General features: G+C 39.2%; 2 protein-coding genes across 2 annotated transcripts in view; one reads left to right on the top strand and one right to left on the bottom strand.

Annotated features, from left to right (window-relative positions):
• The first annotated feature begins 462 nt into the window (after window positions 1–462).
• LOC103778835 (chromosome unknown open reading frame, human C2orf88) lies at window positions 463–726 on the top strand. The gene has a single exon (XM_008946449.1). It carries the CDS (start codon window positions 463–465, stop codon window positions 724–726), a length of 264 nt encoding a protein of 87 aa, XP_008944697.1.
• A 5,546-nt stretch (window positions 727–6,272) lies between these two features.
• HIBCH (3-hydroxyisobutyryl-CoA hydrolase) overlaps window positions 6,273–19,453 on the bottom strand; it is a gene marked incomplete at its 5' end in the record, with an annotated part of 42,558 nt that continues 29,377 nt past the window's right edge. Inside the window, 4 exons of the mRNA XM_008946451.1 lie at window positions 6,273–6,388; window positions 11,396–11,429; window positions 12,588–12,707; window positions 18,514–18,595. Of these exons, the coding sequence (XP_008944699.1) occupies window positions 6,273–6,388; window positions 11,396–11,429; window positions 12,588–12,707; window positions 18,514–18,595 (352 nt within the window). The remainder of the gene's footprint in view (window positions 6,389–11,395; window positions 11,430–12,587; window positions 12,708–18,513; window positions 18,596–19,453) is intronic.

Below are 19,453 nucleotides of genomic sequence, written 5' to 3'. Positions count from 1 at the left end.
GGAAAGAGCACTGCATTGTCAGTTCAGGAGAAACAGATTATTCCTTTTTCTAAGACCTTTCTATCCCTAGATAGCTTACATCATGTACTGGGAGTTGCATTCAAAGGCAGCTTGAATTCAGGTCAAGCTTTGCCTACTTGCAGTAGATGGATGTTACTGATACAAACGTTTTACGCACACCGTGCAGAGATTTATTAAAGCTGCTTCTGCCAGCCCCTAGTGTACTTAGCTTTCATCTGGGCTCACGGAGAATGGTAAACTATTCGTTCTGTTTATATGAAACACTATTTTGACAGATTTCTTCAGAAGTAAAGAAGCACAAAAGGAGACATCCTGTCCTTTGAAAACAACTGGAACCACTGGCAAGAAGGAGCAACGCTGTGCAGCAAACGAGGAGACCCTTTCCAGGTTACCAAAACATGCCGCTAAACTGAGTTTTGCAGCTGCGTTTCCAAATGTACCATGGGATGCATCAAATCCAAGGCTGGTTTTGCAGGTGCGGGCGCTGCCCAGGATGAAGGGGCCGGGGGAGGCAGCGCAGGATGCCCCGGGGAGAAGTCCTCGCTGCTGGCGGGGCCGGCGGGCGGGAGGAGCGCCTCGAGCGCGCTGGTGCTGGACTACGCGCAGCGGCTGTCCCGCGAGATCCTCGAGCAGGCGGTGCAGCAGTGGGCCGTGACCGAGAGCAAGTACAGCGACATCCCCTTCATCGAGAGCGATGTGCCCTGAGCCCCGCCCCCACGGCCGCCGGCCCCCTCTCGGTACTACTGCAAATCAAGTGAATCCAGCCCTGGCTCCAGCAGAGTGCCACCACGTGAATGCGTTTGCAAGGAGAGGCTGAAAAAAAATTGCCTTTTAATCCATATTGCTAAGAAACTAATTGGATTACAGTCGAATCTATTATCAAGTGTCATTTGTTACCAGGCGTATGTTGAGTATATTCTGTCTTTGTATGTGCTGAATGTGCTAATAAAGGGGGTGAGAAGGATGCGGCTGCCCTGCAGCTGTACAAGCACTGCCACAGAGGCCCTGAAGATGCTTAACAACAAAGCGTGGATTATTTTTATGTACTGCACAAAAATTGAGCAGCCTGTTTGTAGCTGAAAAGAGAAGGGCTCTCTCGGCTCGTTAAATTTGTCTGTGTTTTGCTAAAATGGAACGAAGGTCTGCATGTAGCAAAGGTAACTGCTGTCATCAATTTTACTTTGATTCTTAGACCTGACTAAGTCTGTATACCACAAAATAATGGAGGTGATGGGAAGCATTTTATAAAGCCAAGCAGTATTCAGGGAACCATATGAATCATGATACTATTCAACTTCCATTCTTAGCCAGTGAGAAATATCATGATAAACAGTGCATTATAATTCTGATCCTGTGGCTTCTGTAAATGCATGAAGCCTAAAATCTCACAGTAAGGCAGACTAATGACACTTGATCACTGTGTTCAGACCAAAGCGCTCCAGTTTGTTTGTTTTGTTTTTTTTTTTTTGTTTGTTTGGGGTTTTGGTACTGGGTATTTTTTTTGGTGTTGGGGTGCTGGTTTTGGGGGGTTTCTTTACTGTAACCCAGATAGATGTGCAAAAACTACTGACGCTAACTAGTGAAATGAACTTCAAGGTGTAACAACATTTTAGGACTATTAGTTTCACAGGAACTATGGCTGCAGTACCTCAGCATTTCAGTCATGGGATACTGTGCCTGCCTTCCCCTTGGTAAAGCCGTGTATGGTGATGCAGAAACGAGGTACAGAACCCAAAAGCCCAAGCAGTGCACTGAATTAGTGAATGAGCCCTAGGCCCGAAGCTAAAGGGCTCCGTTCTTGAGTGATTCCATCTAGCCTGCCTCCACACACAACCCTGCTCCTCCAGGGCGTGCAGCCTGACCTGCTGTCCTCTTAACTAGCATCTGAGATAGCAGCAAGGGATGAATTAATCATGGTCCTCTTCAAGCTACAGTTCTGGAGGCACTTTATACAAAGTGAATGCCTGGTAAAAGCTTGGGTTTTTAGCATCTGTTTGTTCCTTTTTCTACTATGGCCAGTTTAAGAGGCATAGTGCTTTTTTCCTAGATCAAAGTGCTTTCCATTTCATGTTTTCATTTTATAGAAAAATACTTTCTACACTGGCAAAAACTGTTAGCTTTTTTAAAAGGCATATCTGGTAAATGATGTAAAGCATGATTTTTCAAGCAATGGGAAGCAAGCAGAAAGAGGACCATGTAAATAGTTACTTCTAGCTTATTCTCAGACATCAGACAGTCAATGAATTGACCTCTTATGCAAACTTTGTGACACAAACTCAGTTATTTGAAATTCACCTATATGGGGAAGTGATTGTGTCAAGAGTAAAAGGTGAAAAATGCTTCTTTGTGACACAGCACAAGACTGTCATTAATTCACAGGGTCCAGACTAGACCCTGCTATTGAGACTGTTTTCAGGCTTCTGCTGAAAAAGGGAACAAAATCTGCTTACGCTGTAATGCCACCTTGTTTGAAGTGATGCTGTCTTCTTTGAAGCCATATGTAAAGTGGAACTAAGTAAGGTATTGTGGCCAATTTAAATTCTACTGCTAACAGTGACATTCCTTGGAGCTCTAAAGCATGTCAAACGTTAGATCATACCCTACATTTGCTCTAACAAAAGTCCATGCCATACAGGAGGACGAATTAAAAAGCAAAATCAGACCACTGATCAGATCAGTACATGCTGGTTGGACATTGCTTAACCAGGGTACTTAAAAATTCCTATTCTTACTGTAGCTAAAATAAAGCTTTCTTACAAAAAAAGGGCAACCTTTCTGTAACATTAGTCTTGACTCAAGAATGTTAATGCTGTCAAAGACAGTAATGAAAAGGAGAGGAAAAGAAAAAGGCCCAACTCCACAGTATTACTTGGCAGGTAGGTGAGTAGCAGATCCCAAACTGCACTGGCTTTAGGAGGGCGTTTAGGTGTCCCTGTCTCACCTCAGGGGCTGCCTTGGGGAGCTGGTTGTTGCAGTGTCTCAAACCCTTTCTCTGGATGTAGCCTTAGCATCTGGTGCTCTTCTGGAGTCAGAAAGCAGCTTCTCCACTGGCAGTCTGCTGCTGCACAGTCCAACAACAGGCAGAATTATAAAATAATATGAAACAGCCTAAAGTTACATTGTAGCATCTGTACTGATAAATACTCAAAATTTCCCCAAAGGAGAACATTACCTGGGTGTAATTAACTGCATTACAGGGAGCTTCCTGTTGGAGTCCCTGCTCAGAGAGCCACCCATGACAGCAGCTGAACCTCCTGCTGCTTCTCCAGCCAGCCAGCCACTTGCCTGCAGCCACAAGGCTCGTTGTCCCTCCTTAACACTTGAAGATTACAGCAGCTTCAAGAGGGCCTGAAGTGCAGTTCCAGCTGGTTTGTGATGCTCTCTGTGACACGGGCACTTCAGGGGAAGCGTGCAGCAAGTGGCAGCAAAGGGGCTTGCAAACAAGCGTACAGACAGCAGGGAGACAGCTTCCCACCAGGGACATAACCTTCTACAAGGCTCTGTCCTTAGTCAACAATGCACTTGCTCCTAAAAAAACCACAGATCTGTCCAGTACTGCAGTGTGGTGAGAGAGTGAAGGACATCTCTTTTCAGAGTTCTGCTGTAGGTCTGATAGGCACAATACATAACAAAAATAAAGACTTCTTTGCCTAAATAGAATTACATCTGTTTACTTGTCATGAGGTTACTCTAAGCTGTGCTGTGTCTTACGAAGCCACTTATGGTGGCTTTCCAGCTAGGTTGCCACCGGTTCCTTGACTTGATTTTGTATAATAAAGGCACTTCAGTATGGGGCTGGCACACTGCAAAACCGTTTACTTCTATTAGGAGTTTGAAAATACATCTGCTTTATATTTTCTCCAGGAAACGTAAGTATCGTCTGAGTGGGTACAATGTGGCTGACTTGATACTCTAATAATGGTTCAAAATACATTAACTGCAGCACAACTTTGTACAATTGACATTTCTGGAGTAAGACACATCAGTATTCCCAAATAAAACATGCTACAATATATTTTTACAATATTTTTTGTGGAAAATATTTTCTTGTGGACCAAATAAAATTAAACTTACCATCTGCTTGCATGGCTTTTATTTGATAAAACACAGACTGGATAGGGTCTTCTTACCATGAGTTTGGGATAATTTCTGTTCACATAGATTTTGGCAGCAACTTAACATGCAAGTCAAAGTTTACTGATTCAAAATATACTCTTACTAAAAGGTTTCAAATCCTTCCCAATCAGAGAAGGCACAATCATGCCTAATCCCTGGGGATTACTGTGTTTTTCATTACAGTCACTGAAGATTGCTCCTTTTGTACAAAAATAATGGAACAAGCCAATGTTTCAAAAATTAAATTAAAAATAGTCATTGTTTAAGAATCTAGAACATACAAAAATTTTAAAAACTAAAGGCAGTGGTGTACATTTCTTACAGACCAGTGTGAGGTAGAAATTCCAGTAATATTTTCTGAATTACCCTAAAAGTATTAATGAAACCTCTCAAGTACTTTTGAAAATAAACTTAGGGACTGTTTCACAACAAACATGTACATGGTAATACTAACAGCTGAAATTTTAACAGATTTAAAGGTTCTAGTGACAAAGCAAGGTGCCCTTTTTTTCTTGACTTTGCTCTCCATTTTGCTCACCTCTAACTCTTGGAAAGTCACTCTAATAGTTCTCCTTGATGCCTCAGTTTCCTGGATTTTGTTTCCAGGCAACAGCTTCTTGGAAGGAAGGTGCCTTAAGCCAGTGCAGACCATTACTGGCAGTAATAAAAACAGCTCAGTGTTGAAACCTCTGCAGTGGTTCTGCTGTAGCTCTTTTTGATTCCCCAGTGCTGATGACTGACTATGTTAACTGAACAAAAGTTTTATTCTTTTAGTTTCAGTGGTTCATCTTCAGAGAAGCCAAGATTTGTGACTTGCCTATAACTGCAGAAACAAGCTGGTAGTGATACATGATTTGAGTGACCATAAAACAGCATGCAGTGGTAGTGTTGAAGAAAGATTAGTAGCTGGGTGTTATGTAGACCATAGAACAACTATTTCACTCCCCCCCCTTATGCTTTTATCAGTGGGCTCTGGTTATGTCATATAACATCAAGTATTACTAGGATCAGAACCCAGCAACCTTTAATGCACATACCACGAGGGGGTTTTGATGTATTTGGATCCCAACAAATAGATTTGTTAGGATATGTTGTGTTAAAAATCTATACAATGCAGGTAGCAGCAGATATTTCATGGTTTCCCTTATTTATCTTCAGAACATACTGCTGTGTTCCCCCTACTCTTCACAGATTTTCCACCCAGCAGACAGCATGTTCATGGGCACAGGCAAACAGGACCCCAGAGCAGTTGGCATAGATAAACTCTCAGTCTGAAGGCCATGCTGACCTCTACTATTAAAATCAGACAACCACCAGCATCGACAGGAAAAGTGCTGCTTAGTGCTCAGAGGAAGGTCTGAGGCAGTTATTTCTTCATCCCTTAAGTCTGGGAAAAACTAGCTGGTTTTGAAACCATGAAAAACTAATTATGCAGTTCAATCAAACTTAATGGCATTTTACAAAAACAATTGGTTTTACAAGCAAGCAGAAGTGTGCTCCAGGCTCTGGCAGTATTATGACATTTGAAACAATGTCTACATCACATGGCAAAACTGAATACCGACCAAATGTTAAATCAATAGAACAATTTCTTGCTCTCAGACTAATGTGTCAGTCTGATCTTTTATTTAAAAGACTACTACACACCATGGATTTAGTATATCTTGCTTTCTCATTTATAGCTCTGGCTGTTTTAAAGCTTTAAGTATATTTGATTTTCATTGTATAGAGCAGAATCTGAGGCACAATCCCGATTTAACAGATCAGTGACAGAGGCAAAAACACAGAGGCAAGAATCTCCTGACTTCTTGCTTACTAGGTCATCCCTTAACTAGGCTCTCTTTCTCAAAAGGTTCCTCATAAACTAAGAGTTGATGCAAAAAAAAAAATGTTAATCACTGTGTAAAGCAATAAAAATAACCATTTGCTTTGACGTAGTTTTGCCCCTTATTTACCAGAGATATGATTACCTCACTATTATGGCTGCGTAATGAAAGAGAATGTTCCTAAATACAAAAAATTAGACTTAAAAATCTCATGCTAGCTAAGAGAGTCTTGTCAAGCTTTATCACACCAATATTAGTTTTGATATCATACAATTAAGCAGATGTATAATATATCAATAGGCTTGATCTTTACAACTTGAGATCGTTGTTTCCCAGTGGCTTAAAACAACTGTCCACAAATTCATCACTGACTTCTTCTAGAGCAGCTGGTTTCCATCTGGGGGACTGGTCTTTGTCAATCAGCACTGTCAGGTGGAGCACAAACACACACAAGTTATAAACTTTCTCTAGTGAAGATGACTTCACACTGCATCAAGACAGACAACTACAATGAATACATGGTGGAGAAAGGTCAATGTGCTCTGGAGAAGACAGAGGTTTTGTTACAGATAGATTTCTAATCTAACAAAAATTGTTGAGTTGTGACCTGTCTACAGAAACATCTGGGAGTTGCCTGATGATACAAGGAGCAGTGGATCACTTCAGAAGGAGACCAAGCTTTGAGAGAGAGTATAAACTGAAATTAGTGCTTTCTGTTAGATCTACTACTCTGGCCTGAGTTCTGGTTTTTCATGTGGAACTGGCAACAGCATTCATGATGCTCCTTTTGGACAAGGGCTTTCACATCTCTGCAAAATCTGACTCTTTGTAGATTATAGGAGATGACTCAAAGTAGGTGTTAAATGCCTAAAGCTAATTTAAACACATCATATAAACTAATAATGAAATAAATAACCACTGAGAAAAGGGTAAAGCAGAGCATCTCTGTGAGAAAATCAAGAGTACTTAATTGTAAATACTGACAGAGCAGACCTGTGCACATTTAACCATTAAGACCTGTATAATCTCTGTATGTATACTTTAGGCTGTATCCTGGGAAATGCATCAGTGCATATCAGAAAAGCATCAGCAAATGAATCCCATGGAAAAGTGTATCCTTGTGCCAGAGGAAGGCTGAAGGCAAGTCAGCAAGAACAGCTGCACTAGCAAACAATAGGACAAGGAGAGAGACTCTGCATGTAAAACTGACCAGTATGAGCAGAATTCCAGCATGTCCTTCCAAGCACCCTTCTGGCTCCAGGAAAACCAACAAAGGTGCTATTCAAAGTGGGGAGCTTTTATAACTGAAAAAAATCCAGCTGTAGTGACTGTGGCTCTCTAGGATACACTGACTATCCCACCTCCCTCCTCAACACACATTCCCCTCAGATGTGTGATTTCAGCAACTGATTTGGAGATGCACCTGTGTCCTGGGAGACCTCCTGACCAACACCACCCACAACATAAAAGGGAGGATGGGCAGGAAGCACCTCTTCATTTCTTTCTTCTTTCTCTCTCTGATAAAGGGTTCAGAGTAGGATGGTTCTAAAGGCATGTAGGCAGAAGACACAGAGACCAGATATTTTGGAGAACAACAGCTGTTTACTTGGTAAGTTATAATGTCTTCCTAAACAGACTTCATTCTTAGTGACTAAGTTAGAAACATTCAAGATAAGAAATGTGCAAAGGAGCTGGAGTTTTAGTTCAGCAGAAAGAATGCCTAAAGATTGTGCCTTATCAAAAGACAGGCATTATGGTAGCTTGTGGTAAAAAAATGTGTATTGAAACCTTCTTTTTAACTTTTCCCTCTATAACCAACACTTGGAAAGTACCTAGAAAGCAAATACCATTCGAATGACATCTGTACTTATTGATATTTCTGTAGCTGAAGACATAGAGGCATCACAATTCTAGCTTGTATCTCCAAAGAGAAAGGAGAATTGGAGCCCTGCATCCCTTTACATGCAAGTACAGGACTAAGGACTCCTTGGGTACAAATACATGTTAATTTTGAAGAGAAACCTGTTACATAGATAGAAGCTGCAATTCCATAGAAAGTAGAATCCACGTGGGCAATTCTTTAAAAGAAAAGTGCTGTAAAAGACTGATTTTTCTAGGCCGTTCCACAGAGCAACTTACTGAAAAGTTATGATCCTACAAGTTACTTTTAAACATTGTGATGTGAAGCCATTGATTGGTCTGGGTCCAAATATAAAATTGCCTCAAATCAACTATATTTGTTCCATTAGAGTAGTATGTATCTAACTACTGTTCAACTTTAGTTGAAGTTCACTATCTAGCCAAAATAATCTTGACTGTTATCCACAGAATCCAACATTGACTAGATATGCCTGAAGTTAGGAGAGAAAAAAAAAAAGTCCATGTGCATATCACTACAGCTTCAGCTCTGAAATAGAATTGCTGATAATCCCTCACAATATGGCACTACTGTATCATCAAGGGAATCCTTCGTTTTGGTTCTGTGGCCACAACTCTTGTAATAGTCTCTCCAATGAAATCTTAGCCTATTAAAATATTTATTTTTAATAGTATTGTGAAAATATTCCTTTTCTGCAGTAACTTCTGTAGATTTTGTGTTTCTCCAGCTGATTACTACAAGAATGGGATGAGAATTCTGAACACTTCAAAGGTAGGCAAAGGGAAGTTCATTATGGTAAACTCAGCAGATACTGTGTCATGGGCTTATTCTTCTTTTACATCTTAAAAAAATCCAACCCCCCTCTGTTCATTAGGAGTAACTTTACTGGATTTCAATTAGTGGTCTACTGCCTCCCTTCATTCAACTCAGGCAAAACCTGGGTATTTCTACACACCTGAAATTCTGTTGCCCTGAAATCTCTCTACCTGTCCCTGCCTGCAGTAGGTTTGTGTGCCCAGGGTGAGGCTCACATCTGCCAGCTGCCAGCACTGCAGGAGCCAGGGCAGAAGCCATATGGACAGAAGATCTTTGCAGGATCAGCAATACTCAGAGGGCCTTTACAGTTTCGTTTGAAGTGCACACTCCTGCACAAATAAGAGGCTAACTGAACAGGTTTTTGTGCCCTCAGACTGCTGAGAGTGTAGTTTACCTGGGTACATCTGAGCACTGCCTCCAGAAATGACCACCTTTCTTAAGCAGCAAGAATTAAAAAACCAAAATTCTTGGAAATGACCCAGAGAGATGGGATTCTTAGTGTATGTAGTATTCTATAAATCAAGGTGAAAAATGGGCACCTGAAGTGTGTAAGGCCACATCTACCATTATGTAGGAAAATGCTGATGAAAAATGATCTATGCATTTTATGCTTTTAGGGTTCTGGCTTTTCTTTAATGGCTCCAATCACAATGGGTAAAGACTGTTTGCCAACAGATTGTCAGTCTTCTTGAAAAAGAAAACTGGCTAAAAGAAAGAAATTTTGACCTGAAGTCAAAGGAGGTTTAAAAAGCTTTCAAAAAAAACCTACCTCCCTAGCATGCCTGTTAAGATTATGGCTTGAAGCAGATAAAAGCTGTTACTAAAACCTGACCTATGGCCACTGCTGCTGGAAAAACAATCTTCAAAAATTAAAATCTGCTTATTATGTCTTTATTTTGTGGTAGACGGGGTCAACAGCTGGCTCTTAAATGCTTGGAATGTATTGTTTTAATGAAGAAAAAGCTAATACTTAAATTAACACTTTTATAATTGTCATTTTTCTTCACTGTGGTTGATCCTGTGACATGCTTAATAATCTTATTTCCTGTTAAAAAGGATGTTCAGCACATTGGCTAATGATATTTATGACATTAGACCCAACCACAAAAATAATCTAGAATGAAAATCTGTACTACTTTTATTTAAGAGAAACAATTTTAAGAAGACAAATCTGAGAAAAGGATAGATGGAGGAAGCAGAAAGTAAAAGTACTTCAAGAACAAATTATTATTAGTAATCCCAGCAGTGCAGCTGGATCTCTGGTGTTTTTTGCTGAGCAATATTTTTTTTTTTGAGCAATATCTGGTGTTTTTCCTTCCCCTGATACAGATAAGCCTTTGCTACATCATCCTTTGTAAAACAGAAGCTTCCCAACTGCTGTTCTTGCAGCTGCTTTGTTTACAAGCAGTTTGTGTAATTTACTGGCCATACTGACAAGTGATTTTTTTAAAAAAAAATTCCCCCCCCTTGTCCTCTACCACATCCCCAGGTGGTTTAATAACCTTGTGCATTCCAAGCGAGAATACGGTTTGGTGTTCACCTGACTCTTAGACTTTGTCACTTCCTGAAAAATAACATTTCAGCAGCTTACCTGCTGATTTAGAGTATATCCTAGGAATATTTTTTTTAAGATCTTTGTCCCCATTACCAACACAATGAAAATGATTATACTTCTCAACATGTGTGGTAAGTTGTTCAAAGGAGTCTCTGCTAATAAGTGCTGAAGATTAATTAATAAAAACCAGGAACATTTTCCATGCTGTACAAACAAACTGTATCTCTCACCCCAGGCTATCTTTAATGCAGTATTACTAATACTGAACACTCAAACTAATATCCACTACTTGAGTGGATTCTAAACTGCTTTAAAAAGACAGATATATAAAATGAGGAGGAGTTCATAACACATACTTGAATATGTAACTGTGAATTAAAACCAAAGTTCCCTCAACCTCAAAGTGTTATTAATCCAAATGTCTTGTACTGTAAGCTCCTTGGAAAAGTAAATACCTCTGCTTTGTTCCATCTTGTGCTGAGTAGTACATAAATAGCTACTACAGCTTCTAACAGATGCGACATTGGGCTTTACAAACTGCATAGTGAATCAGCAGTAGAATCAAGGACAGAATCTAAGTCTGTCCCCTAGATAAACTTGCTGAGCTGCTGTTGTACTTTTATCACTATCTGTCTTGACCAATGCCTTAAAATGCTGAATTATTTAAGTTTACACATACTGTTTTTTAATAGTAAGACACCTCCGCACAGAGGTAGTTTGGACATTGGTGAAGGCAATCTCTGCTCTAACAATTTTCTGTGCAAACAGTTGTTCTTGACTTTGATTCTTAAACCATCTTATAGATGAATGAACCAGCTGTATGTCAACAGTCTGGACACACATGACACATGTAGCTGCTCGCTACTGTCAGCATTAAATATATTTTAACTTTCCCAGTGAACTGGTGAAACCTTTTCATACTGCTGTGTTACCAGGTAGAAAAATAACATTAAACTGAGATTACACAAAGAAAACAAAATCAAAAAAAAAAAAAGGCTGTTACACTTTGGAACATACAATAAATTTTGGCCATACAGGAGTCCAATAACCAAAACTGTAGCAAGCTAGGAAGTGTTCTCTGGGCTGTTGCTGGATGCACTTTTCTTAACACCCAGAGAGGCAACACAACAGTGAGTCTGCATGTTATGAGGTTTGAGAAATGTTTCTGGTGTGCATGCTTACCTGCTCGAACCCCTTCATAGAAGTCATTCACTCTCTGAAAGATTTAAAAAAAAAAAAAACCAAAAGCTGTAACATGACAGATTCTATTTATGCCATTGCTCCCTGTTCCACTTCTGCTTGAAACACAAGTTCTCAAGATTCAGTTCAATTGCACTCACACTGTTCTCATCTAGTCCCACTTTCTCTTTAAAAGCTCTATATTCTCTTACTTAAATGCAGCCACAACTCTTAAAATTAGTCTGAACTGCAGTTGATCAGCCAACTTTTATGCAGTGCAAGACATCTCTGTGTTGCACCTCACAGGCTTTTTTCCTAGTCTGATGGGAGGGTAAGGTTTTTAGGATCAGAAATCCCCAAGAGACAGGCCAGTCTTCAGGAATTGTGGTGTACTCTGCATACTTGGAACACTTTGCAGTTAAATGGAAACCTAGAAACATCTAGTCACTTTATGTTTAAATCCCTAAGGATGCCTCACTAGCTTCAGGAAAAACGTGGCAAGGATACTGTCAGGCACTACGACATATCGGATACATTTTCACTCTTTTTTTTTTTTTTATAAAGCATTTACTTTTAACAATTGCAAATTTAATCAGGTGCATAAAAATGTTATTTTAAAATGTGACAAAACTAATAATAAGGATGCCATGGGAAAGCTTTATGAGTAATTTGTTCAGATAATTCAGTTAGCAATTCTGTTCTACTGAGAGGATCGCTTCCTCATCTGTTATCCAAGTACTCATTTGTAGTACTCAGTGCTACAAATAGTATTAAAATCTCTTGATTTCTTTAATAAATTTTTCACAGCACTTCTGAAAGGCAGTGATATAAAACTATTCCCATCCTGCTGTTTATTCAGTAACTGAAATAAGAAATCTGTTCAAGAACATTAGAGTTTTAAAATTATGATCCAAATAGAAACCTTCCTATTTGTTACATTATGGTTTCCCTAACAAGAGCCCTCCACAATTCCCATCTGACCATCATTAATGTAGGACCTTTCAAGTTGCACAATGTTCTACAAAGACATGGAACAGGAAAAAGAACTGGCAGCCTAATAAACACACACAGAAGATATTGAAAGCTAAAACCTATACATTGTGAGCCCTTTATGTGATCTATACAAAACTTAAGTCTGATATCCTTGCTAGTCCTCTGTGGCTGGAAGAGGCGAAGGGCTCAGCGGCTTGCTTACCATGCACGCTTGGCTCAGTCTGTATTCCATTGTCAGTACCTCTTGTAAGCTCATGGAAGCTCCTTCTCTGAGCTGTCTGAGAGTCAGTTTTAAGGACGTAGGTGACATCTTATTAATAGTCTGGGGAAAACATTAACAATTATTTGCATTCTTCTCATACACAGATACTGCGAGTCTTTTTTGCATTTTAAACTTTGAAGTAAATGATGACACCTCTCCCTGAGCTCACTTCTGTGGTGCCTGTTTCTCCTGCTCCCTCCCACCATGCTGTCATGCTGAATGAACTTACTTGCATAAACTTTTATCAGCTCTCCCTGGGATGTATGCCACCCCTTGTGGAAAGCCTAGAATTCTGCATGTTTTATGATCATTCGTGATCAAGTTACCACTAGCTAGAGAATCTAATGCAGCTTGAAAGCCATTTCCAAACAGATTAAATGAGAAGTGAAGGCAAATGTTACAAGTACGTACAGCCCATTTTTTGAATGCCATATATATATTCTGAATTGCTCTTAGTTATTACTGATATTGTATCTGATATTAATATTGTATAGCATTTAAGTTTTATTTGGTATAATACTGAGTTTAGCTGCAAACTTTAGGTAGTTGCTTTATGATCATTTGCAAATACTAGACAGTATATGAAGAAAACTGGAAGAAAAAAAATATTAAAAGAAATCAAACAAATGCATATTGATGTAGGTTTCTTATCCAAGATCAACTGATACTGGAGTAATTTATCCCTACATTGCTCTGCTGATAGGAAGCCTGGAGGTCTTGCCTGCCTGCCTTTGACAAAGCTACAGGCTATAAAAATTATTCAACTCACAGGATCTGTTCAAGACACACAAACAAATGCTGTAGATCTGGCTCTCATGACTATCCTTCAATTAACAGCATGCCAGTACACAGTAGGGGGAGGTGGGGAAAAAGACAAAAACCTAGTTAAGAAAGCAGAACTGAGCTTTAAAGCTTTCAGAGCTGTGGAGGAAAGGAGCTCAATCTTATTGTTGCTGATCTTTGTTTTCTTACTCTAAACAAGACTCCTCTTCCTTTGTAAACCCAGCTAAAAGCTCTGTATTATTCACAGTACAATAGACATTTCCTGTTAATTAGGACATTTCTATCACTACTGAAAAGCAGCAGATGGGAAGATTTGCCTCTTTACATTATTTTCATTAGAGACATTAGACTCCTTATCCACAGCCTGAAATGGCAGGTTTCCAGTCATCAACATTAACATTTTTTCTGGCTCCAAATTACTCTTCATCCCTCTCCAGACACCAGCTGATACAGCAGTGACCCATTTTGCCTAGTTAAGCTGGAAAACATGTAACTGCTACACAAGCAGGAGGCTGTGCAATTGTACCTTAAAAGCACTAATTCTGTTATTTGCCTGTTGACCACTTTGAGAGAGAAGCTGGTTTAGGAAGAACTAATGCTGGCTCAAACTCAAAACTGTCCAACTGGACCTTTCCTCCTTTGAGTTTCACATTCTGTCATCTAGATTAGAAACTCTTTGCTCAGAGCAGATTAAATGGTATGCACAGGGCAACCAGGTGGCTCCATAGGTGAAATGGAAATAGCAAGTTCTTTCTGGTCAAAGAAAGTCCTGAAATGGGAAAGATCTGAAAACAGCACTTAACTAGTCTAGTGCATCCAGCAGCTGCCTTATCTTGGCATATCAATGAGGCTGAAGGTGGAGGAGGCACTGCCATAAATCAAGCTGAAGGAAGAGGAACAAGGAAAGAAAATGGGTAGGTGTAATTGCAGAAAAATGAGTCACTAGTGTATCTATAAATAAATTTTCTGTACAAAGAGGAGGAGGAGAGGACTGGTGCTAGGGAACAAGCCTGAAAAGGAGATAGGATAGACTGAAGCAGGCACTACTAAAATGAAAACAAGTCTTCATAGACATATTTGACTCTATTGCAATGAATTTGAGACCATCTTGATTTCACCATAATGACCCTGAAAGCTACAGGCTGAATGTGCAATAGACCTGCATACCAATAGGATACTATCAGAAGGTGATTGAATTAAGTGGCACTGACTCAGGGGAGTTCCTCACAAGAATGAGCTGCAATAGGGACCACATCTTTTGTCTCCAAGGCCTGTTAATGCTTCTGACCTGAGCTGCTGAGTGTCCTTCAGGGAGGCTTTCTTCAACTTAAAAGCAAACAACACAAAAACCTCCCAGAGGTCCAGTGTACCTCTTCCCTTGCAATAGATGAAGACACTCATCACTTACTTTCTGAGATACCGAAGTACTTGTTTGTCCACACAGAACAATGGTTCTGCATGAGCTTGGACAAAATACAAGTCTCCAGCCAAAGCATCCCAGGAAAGCTGCTTAAGGACAGATGTACCACCCTCTTACTTCTTTGTTAACAGAATTTCAGAATGCTTCTTCACTCAAATTCAACAATACCAAGACACAAGCCAGCTTTATTCCTGTGCTCTCTCTCAGCCACCTGCTGGCATGCCCATTTAAAGCTTCAGGGCCTAGTGTCTTCATCCCAGCCTGACCAGTAGCTCTGGACAAGGTGTCTTGTAATTCTTAGTCTCTGCATTGTCCTACACACTACACTACATATGCAATGCATTTAGTAACAATGAAGGCTATTAAATCATGAAGTATTGGTGCTCAGAATGGGTACTTGCCAAAAAATGCTGTAAGAAAGCATCATGTGAAAATGAAGTCAAACATCTGATGCTTTTCAGGTTTTGACCCCACATGCTTACTTCATTCATTTAGAAGTTTTAGTGCTGTCACTCATATTGAAGCTTTTAGGCTTGTGCAAATCCTGAAAACAAAGTAATGCTATAAAATAAGAGGCTTTAAAAAATATTTTACTGAGTTCAGAAAGTGTGTTAGTACTCTAACTTATTTGTAACTGGGTGCAAAATGTGATTTAAATTATGAAGCCATTCTCAAGTAGAATTTTAACAACTTTACATTCTTCCTATTTATGCAAATCACTTCAGGATCAGTTATGTGAAAGCCTGCCAAGCAGATGTGTTTTGAAAGTAAAAAGCAGAAGTACTGTAGATCGCACAGAACAGGATATCTGGGACAGCACAGCTCACAAGTGTATTTGGATTAGAACAGAATTACTAGTTCCATTTTATTAACACTAAAAGGTTATCTGTACATCTAAGGTGTGGATGTACCAAGTTGTACTTCCAAATCAGGGTATTTGTATTAGTCTTTAAGTTTGAGATCATATTTATTATGAAATGTATTAGTAAGCTAACGGAACACAGTGAGACAAAATGTAATATCTTGCTGTTACTGAATGCCTTCCAGTCTCTGTATTTATAATGTGAATTTGTTGTTTTTCCTGGAAGAAACTTGGTTTCACAAAGTGACAGGAAACTATAATCTGTGGGCATACTCCTGGTACTGTGGTACTAGTGATGAGGAAAGTGACTTGCTTCCCACGAGTCAGTGAACTGTCACCAAGGGTAATCTCAGGCTGTCGTGGGTGTGCTACATGTGTCCTGCTCTGACCAGCTCTCTGAGAGACAGCAGGCCAGTGCTCTGAATCTGGCTCTTGTAAAATGCTCAACTGCCAGGGTGCAAGCTACCATTCTTTTTCCAGCTACAATTAAGTTTAATTACAATTTTGCTTCTCTAGTAAAACAAAACCTCTAGTTTAACTGGCAAGCATTTCCTGGAGAAAGCCAGATTTATATCTGAATCCCTTTTTAACTTTTTTTTTTTTCCACCCCCACAAATGCATTTTCTTTCTTTAGTCTTGTGGATCTTTCACAGAAGAAATTAAGTACCTGGTCCTACAAGCTTACTTAAACCTACTGCCTAGCAAAGAATGTGTGCTGTTACAACTTGTATGAAATTTATGCACTTGTTCACATTAAAGGGCCTTGAACCTGCTAGAAAATGTGAGGGTTTGTTTTGGTTTGGCTTTTTCTCCACAAATTTCTGTATCAAGAGAAGCTACTCATATTAACACAGTCTCATCTCTCAAACAGAACAGACAAAAGACAATTGTTAAGGAGCTTCTGTCAGCTCCAAGGACAGTTGTTCATTTATGAATCATATAAAAGAAAAATGCTGCAAAGTCCTATTAAGGACATGAAGTAAGAAAATCAACGAGCCAACAAAAGAGCTTTTGTTGTTGATGTTGTTGTTCAGGAATTAAGATTTTGAGTAACTGATTTTTTTTTTTTAACTCTGAAGTAGATGACTTCAGTTTAAGTTCAAAATTAAAAATACAAAACAAATGTACCCCCATAAACAAGAAGGAACAAGTAGATTTCATTTTTTTTTTAATAGTGGAGATCTGAGTTATGAGGCTGCCAGATAAAGGAAACAAGTTGAGCAGGTCTGGGCAACTAGAGCAAATGTGGCAGAACAAACCATCTAGTTAACATATTTCACTAACAAAGTGTTTCCAGACTCCTTGCATCTTTTGCAGTAGAAACTGAATTTTGAACAAAGCACCCTTTAAAGGCTATATGCATTTTAAAAAGTTCCCCTAGGTCTGATTATGTTTTAAAGTGCCATAAAATAGTGTGAAATTAGTGTAAGAAAAGCTATATGAAAATAGGTCTTGATTTGTTTTTTGACCTCCACTGAAACTAATCAATGTAACATCCCTGCAGAATTATATTAAACTTCAGAATATAAAATCCTGCCTTGTAACTCAATACTATAAAGAAATAAGAGCCACCAAAAGTGACTGCTATCAAACTGTCTCAACAGACCTTAATATAACTACTTTCTCTGCCAGCTATAACATGGGGAGAAAGTGAAGAACTGAATCACACAGCCTGAATAGTTTGGGGGGAAAACCATGATGGCAGCCTATGGTACAGCTCAGGTCTACAAACACATGACATGATTATTCTGGCACTAGCTCACTTGTCTACTTTATTCAATTTAACTAGAATACAGGTGTTGGGAGGAGGGAATTGGCTTTCTCTTTCATCCAGTTTTGCTTTTGTAACACATGCTAAACTTCATGCAATGTACTAAGCACACTGGTTGGCACAAAGGTAACTTGAAAACTTCCTTTCTCAAAAACTGTTTTGGGAGTTCCAAAGGCAAAATGTTAAATCTTTTTTATTACAAACTAAGCCCAAAAATATAACTGTACTTGGGAAAGAATGCCTAATGATAATGATACTACATTATAAAGTTATATTCCTCTGCTCCAAAGTCCAAAGATGAGTGTTTTATTTTATTACAAGACCAGGATTTCTTCTGTGAGCTAAAACTGCAGTTAAAGCTTTTGTTGGAGAAATGCTTTGTTCTACCCAATTGTAATATTTGATACTTCTACAAGACATTTTTTATAAGTCATCTAAATACAGACACTTCAAAGGAAAAAAACACATGCATTACTTATAAATTAAGTTGCTGCTTATTTTTGAAGCTGAATTGTGTATTAACTGTGTAGCATTACTGTTCATTTTCTGAGTAGTGACTACATCCAACACTCAGAAATGCATTAAAAAGATCAGAAAGTACTTTGTGATGATAAATTGCTTGCTGTTTATGCAGATGAGATATCTGGAATGGAAGAAAACCCAACATTGTTCTGACACTGTTTTATTCCAACCCTTGCCAATAAATTGAGAAGCTATAAAAGGAACCTTTGTCATCAACAACCCCCAGATCATGGTGAGGGGGAAAGGGAGGAGGTTTTTTTTTGTTTTACACTAGATTAAAACATATGATAGTATTCACATTGTGTGGTTTTACAGAGGAATACTCTTGTCTTGAGCAGAACTACTGATGATCCCATAGCTCTCTGTGAGAACCTGAGGATCTCAGTGCAATGTCCTACTGGTGTTACACAGTATTAGTTTTGTTAATAAGGTGACTCAAGTCTGCCCCATGGTGAGGAAGTACAGAACTAGATAAAACCTCCAACAAAAACAACACAGAAGACATTACCTCTAGCTGCTTAATGGCAAAAGGAGAACCATCTTGCTTTAACTTTTCAACCATTTCTTCCATGCTATTTGCTGAAAAAAGACTATAAGAAAAAGAGTTAATGAAGTGCTTCAGCTTTCCTCTTCCCTATGAAGTGCTAGTTATACAGAAATTAGAAACAGAGTGTAACCAGCTGATTTGGCTTTTTTTAGCAATGTGTTCCCTGTTTAGTTTTAAGTAACTCAGTTGACAGGCATCACCTCTTTACAAATCTCTAGCATTTCAATAAACCTCACTTACAAACTCTGGTATCTATCCAGAAATTTTAATTGCTACTACCAGGCTTGCCTGTGTTTTTATAACATATAAAATCTTTAGCTTTGATTTTACTGGTTTGGTGTCAATATCTTTTTTCTCTAAACTCAGTTACTGCCGTCCTTATTCAAGAGTTTAAGCTGCTGCTTATCACTCTCACCCATTTCTCCTCCCCCTTCTAATACACAAGTTCCAAACAGTCACAGAAGTGTCTTTATACCAGTGAGTATAAATGTGCTACGTAATATTTCCTGTCCAACTGAACAACTACTCTCACAAATCCCCATCCAATTCCTATAGAAAATGTTCATTTTAATGTGCCATTAGGTAGTTGCTTAATATAATGGTGTATGAATCAGGCAAATATGCTCAAGCATTTAATAAACTGCTGAGTGAAATAGAATCATAGAATCCTTTAGGTTGGAAGGGACCTTCAAGATCATCAAGTCCAACCACTGAGCCATTAGGGCTCTAAAGTCCTCTGCTAAAACAGATCAGAATCTGTCAGAGCTGGAAGGGACCACAAGGATCACCCAGTTCCAACCCCTCTGCCATGAGCAGGGACACCTCCCACTAGATCAGGCTGCCCAGAGCCTCATCCAGCCTGGCCTTAAAGACCCCCAGGGATGGGGCCTCAACCACCTCC

This window comes from Merops nubicus, unplaced genomic scaffold (assembly GCF_000691845.1).
Source record: "Merops nubicus isolate BGI_N331 unplaced genomic scaffold, ASM69184v1 scaffold10348, whole genome shotgun sequence".
Classification (NCBI taxonomy): Eukaryota; Metazoa; Chordata; class Aves; order Coraciiformes; family Meropidae; genus Merops; species Merops nubicus.
Note: the sequence above shows the minus strand (reverse complement) of the source record. Positions and strands in the feature narration are given on the sequence as shown.